The sequence below is a fragment of the Struthio camelus genome, chromosome 34, assembly GCF_040807025.1.
Source record: "Struthio camelus isolate bStrCam1 chromosome 34, bStrCam1.hap1, whole genome shotgun sequence".
NCBI classification, from domain to species: Eukaryota; Metazoa; Chordata; class Aves; order Struthioniformes; family Struthionidae; genus Struthio; species Struthio camelus.
In genome coordinates this window covers 555638-560627 of record NC_090975.1, presented here as the reverse complement: position 1 = coordinate 560627, position 4990 = coordinate 555638, and the positions used below count along the sequence as shown (strand labels likewise).

The window sequence follows — 4990 nt, the reverse complement described above, 5'->3', positions numbered from 1 at the left end:
GGAAGGGGGAAGGGAAGGGAAGGGAAGGGAAGGGAAGGGAAGGGAAGGGAAGGGAAGGGAAGGGAAGGGAAGGGAAGGGAAGGGAAGGGAAGGGAAGGGAAGGGAAGGGAAGGGAAGGGAAGGGAAGGGAAGGGAAGGGAAGGGAAGGGAAGGGAAGGGAAGGGAAGGGAAGGGAAGGGAAGGGAAGGGAAGGGAAGGGAAGGGAAGGGAAGGGAAGGGAAGGGAAGGGAAGGGAAGGGAAGGGAAGGGAAGGGAAGGGAAGGGAAGGGAAGGGAAGAAATCTCTGATCGCCTGGGTGGGGAGCCGTGGTGGGCTCTAAGCCCAGTGCCGTGTCTCTGCTAATGCCTTTTCCCTGCCCTTTCGCAGCTCAGGCCAACGAGGAGAAGGGTAAGTGGTCTCGGCTGCCTGGGACGTTGCCCTTCTGGAGAGGTCGCATGGTGAGGGGGAGCTGCTGATGTGCAAAGAGCCGGGGCTTCTGGGGGCAGGCAAGCAGCGCCCTGTTGCTGGGAGCAGCAGTGGAGCTGCTGCCACTGTGGAGGCCACCCAGTGGAGGTCTTCATCCTGAGCGGGAGCCTGCCCACCAGGCTTGCCTGAGGAACAAGTCCATGTGGCAGGGGGGCAGAGAGGGGCTGAAAGCAGAATGGATGCTCCCGTGAGCACACTGCAGCTCGTGTGAGCTCTCGGCCTCAGTTGGCTCTCCACAGTGATGGCCTTTGTTTAGCTGTGGGAGCCCAGCTGCCAAGGGCATTCCCAGGCCGGCCCTTGGCATCAGCACAGCCCTGCACTAGGCGATGGCGGGTGCCGTCTTCTCCCGAGAATCAGAGTAACCCTCCCGCCACAGTCCCCCGGGGCTTTGTGCAATCCACCCAGCAGCAGTTTGTAAGCACCCTCCTGCTTCCTTTTGCAGGGCATGTGCAAGCACAGCTAGGTGAGTGCTCCCTGGCGTGGGAGAGGGGCCCCTTGTGGCTCGACGGCAAGGTGGGAATGGGCAGCGCTCTGTATCCGTGGGCTCGTCCCTTGGCCCTGCCACCCAGGAACTCAGCCACGAGCTCAGGTTTTGTTTCACTGCTTCATGCGATTCAGCCACCACCAGCGTGCAACCAAGCTTCTCTTGTGTTTTGCAGGGCAACTGCAAGGACAGCTAGGTGAGTGCTCTCTTGCATGTGAGAGGCTCCTTTTCTCTAGAACTAAGAGTGAGAATGGGGGAAATGGGAGTGGGAAGAGAGCTTTGCGGTGAATTCGCCCAAAGGATCTCACTGGGTGAGTGGCTAATACTGGAGTCACAGAGTCTTCGAACTGGAAGTGGGACTATGATTTGAAACGTAGTCGTTGGTCTGCAAGACCACCGAGACTTTCCCTTTCTTGACAGCCTGGCCATAGCTCATCTCTGCAGAGACATATTTGCTCCCGTTTCCCCGGTCTGCTGGCTGTCCTGCCAGGGACCGTGTCCTTTCTCCTGCTCCTTTTCCGATATCATCTTCCCATTGACCCAAAGGCTTTCCCTCTCTGGAGGGCGACAGGGACCTCTGATGTGTGTTCTGACCTGCAGAACACACATATTACTGCAGAATGGCAGGCTCTTCTGATCAGCAGCATGGATTGTGCATTAACTCACTGGGGACAAGCCCTCCGTGTCAGATCCACTTATTACCTCCTTTATTCATTTTCCTACAGCATTCTTGAAAATGCAGCGTCACAAAGGTAAGAGGAAACAACAGGCTGAATCCAGCTCTCAGGGCCCAAACAGAGCTCTGGAAAACGCATTAGTCCTATGCAGGGAACAATTCACAGGACAAGATCTTTGCAGCAAGAATGGTTTCTTAAGCTTTTCCTTCTCCATGTGCTGCCCAAGACAAGCCTGTGTTACAGCAGCTGGCATTTCAAGTGGCATCATCTCTTCTCCGAGGAAAAGGACAGGGTTTAACATGAGTCTGTTCCTGAGCATTCCTTGCTGGCCAGAGCACAGCTGAGTATGGGCAGGGATCAGCAGCTGGGACTCTGCTGCCTGCGAAGGCTGATTCACTACGTATCCCACCAGCCACCTGGTCTACTTAGGCCATGCGCTCCCGGCCAGCCTGATTTATCCCCAGGCTCATGCAAACAGCTGCCCCCATTCTGGTTTCGCACAAAGGGCATGTGTGCAGCAAGGTATGGTGCTTTCTCCCAGCTCACCTCTGCAGAGCCTCAAGGATGAAGGAGAAGGGTGATAATTCCCTTACATTCCTTCTTGCTACTACTTGCCTTTCCAAGAGAGTGCCTGTGAGCTGCCGTGCAGCTGCTGCATGCTGGCTGCTCTCTCAGCACCCCCTAGACAAGAGCAAGGGACATGGGAGAGATGGGAGGGCAGTGGCTGGAGGTATCCTGTAACAGGAGGCTGATTTATGGGGAGCATGAATAGGGAGGCAGAGGGAGGGCAAGCGGACAGGAAGATGGGGACACCACGTAGAACGTTTCAGAAAAGCAGACCGTGTGGTTTTTGATACTGAAGGAATGACTTGGTCTTTGCAGTGGTTGTCTCCTTGGATGCTGACACAGCTCATCCAAGGCTGGAGGTGTCTGAAGATGGGAAGAGCGTGACAGATGCTGGCACTGCCAGAAGTGTGCCCAGGACAGAGAAGAGATTTGACTCCCACCTTTTTGTTTTGGCAAAGGAAGGTTACACATCTGGGAAACGCTATTGGGAAGTGGATGTTGGCAAGAGAAGAAACTGGGATTTGGGCATTGCCCGGGAGCCTGTGACTCGCAAAGGGACACTGACTCTCTCCCCAGAGAATGGCTTCTGGGTCATAGGGTTAGCCGATGGGCAAGACTACTGGGCCCGCACAGAGCTTTGGACCCGTTTGGCTGTGAGTGGGAAACCCAGAAAGATTGGGATCTTCCTGGACACCGCAGCCCAGCAGCTGTCATTTTATAATGTCCCCAAGGAAACAGCTGTGTACACTTTCAGCCTTGGTGGTGCCAGCAGCCAGGGAGGGAAGTTCTTCCCCTTCTTCTCAACAGGGTCCACTGCTGGAAAGCCTGACACCGAGCCCCTGAAAATTCTCCAGGGGTTTGAGGATGATGAGTGAATGGATGACTGAAATTCAAACCCAGTGATGAGACTGCATTGTTGTCAGTTTGTGTCTCCCCGCTACTTTGTACCAGACACTCCCATCACTGCTTGCTAGTCCTTCAGTGAGCTAGTCAAGAACGCTGGTCATGCATGACAGTCAGGGGGCAGAGAGAACCTTCGGTTGTATTTAAACACTTATGCAAGGGAGTGAGATGTTTCCTCAGGACAGGAAGTGAAAGCATTTGTTTTAATAGTGCAGAGCATCTTTCATCTTGAAACCTTGCCAATATGCTTTTTTCCCACATCAGTCTCTCAAAATGGAAGCAAATACCAATGAGGTGTATTTGCCCTAAAATAGAGCACTCTTATGGGACGGGAAAGCTTTCTGATGACCTTGAACACACACTTCTCCAGAACACATCAGACTTGGATGCCTAAATTTTCATCAGTTGTGTCATGGCCCTTCTATGGCAGTTCAGAGAAGCAGGCACCTCCAAAAGGCACCTCCAAAATTGCCCTGACCTGACATCCATGACACTTTTGGGCTTGCAAAAATTGCCTTCTGAATGTTTCCACTTCTCCAGAGGTATCATGGGGCAATAGGGTGAGCCAGTAATTCTTAGAGATCTAAATTGTTTGAGAATAAGTTTTATCCACGGCTTTATTAATAAATTAGATTAACTTTTACCTGCAGCTACAGAGTGTAGAAGAATTGGGTGCTCACAGTTTCTCCTGTTGAAGCTTTGTATAAAATAGTTCAAAGTTCATTTGAAAATGGTGTGGAAGCCAGTCCCACCCTTCCCGTTTGGGTATGTAGCCTTAACATTTTGCAAAGGGATTTACAGTGATTGAGTGTCCTCCTCTTCCTATTGAGTGAGGACTGGCTTAATTCATCTGTCAAAATCAAGGTAGCTTAGCTTCCCAGTTCACTTAGTGCACTCTAGACCACTTCTGTCTTCCTGCCATTTCTCACTGCATGTCATCAGTCATTTGACTAGTGCTCATCTTTCTGAAATAGCGCTGAGACCCTGACTATATGAGGTCAAACCTACAGAGGCATTTTCCACAGTCCTTGAACTGGAAAAAATAGCTTTTCTGCCCCAGTTCCCAGCCTATAATTCTACCCTGAGGCTACAGGAATTTACATCAAAGGTATGTGAGCTCTTGCTCAGAGGCCTTCCAGGTGTTGAGGCAGTGTTAACAATTTTCTTGCACAGAGGTGAGAGATGGGAGAGACTACTGCAGTCTTGCTTATACCTCTGGACACACTGGAAAGTGAGAGGAGAACCATGCAAGACTGCAGGACATTTGGATACATCCTCAAGAACATTGTCATTTTCCAGTGCCCCCCACAAAGTCTCTCTTGTACACTTTTCCAAATAGTCTCTGGCAGAATGAGAATGGCTTTCCCCTCCTCTCTGTTGGGGGTTACTGCTGGTAGGACGACAGATCATAATGCGCGGTAATATCACGCTCAAACGAGCAGGCACCAGATGCACAGTCAAAGGCCAGAATACTGGAGGTGGGCTCCTTTTCTCAAACCTAGTTCCCAGCAGCAAGTGAAGGCAAAGTGGCCAGAGATCACCTGTCTCAGCAAGCATTGCAAATCCCACCATCCTCAGGAAGCTGAAAACCAGTATTTTCAAAGCTCAGCTTTTTTAGAAGGCAGTCTTCCAGTCATGAAGTAAATTCAGAGGTGCTGAAATGAAGACGCACAGAGCAATAATGGCAAGCAAAGAACTGAAGACTGTGGGAATGAAAATCTTGAGAACCATTTGATGAAAGCTTTTGACAAAAAACTCGTAAATATGGATTGGAAGGTTAGAGGATACGGCTGTCAAACCAAGCACAAATGCTTGTTTCCTTTTGCTTGTAAGAGGTGGTTTGTGCTAATTGCACAAATCCAGGTACAGTAATTTTGGTATATAATTTCATGTA

The 4990-nt window shown here is 50.9% G+C and overlaps 1 protein-coding gene across 1 annotated transcript; it reads left to right on the top strand.

The window, feature by feature from the left end:
• The first annotated feature begins 265 nt into the window (after positions 1-265).
• On the top strand, positions 266-4990 carry LOC138063688 (butyrophilin subfamily 1 member A1-like). The gene is made up of 5 exons (XM_068923554.1): positions 266-387; positions 908-928; positions 1125-1145; positions 1675-1701; positions 2509-4990. Exons 1-5 carry the CDS (start codon positions 342-344, stop codon positions 3066-3068), a joined length of 675 nt encoding a protein of 224 aa, XP_068779655.1. The 5' UTR covers positions 266-341; the 3' UTR covers positions 3069-4990.

Excerpts from the sequence above, each read along its gene's own strand:
- LOC138063688 (XM_068923554.1), top strand. The coding sequence starts at position 342 with ATGCCTTTTCCCTGCCCTTTCGCAGCTCAGGCCAACGAGGAGAAGG. Across the intron at positions 388-907 it reads TCAGGCCAACGAGGAGAAGG|GGCATGTGCAAGCACAGCTA; the intron begins GTAAGTGGTCTC and ends TTCCTTTTGCAG. Across the intron at positions 1,702-2,508 it reads GAAAATGCAGCGTCACAAAG|TGGTTGTCTCCTTGGATGCT; the intron begins GTAAGAGGAAAC and ends TGGTCTTTGCAG.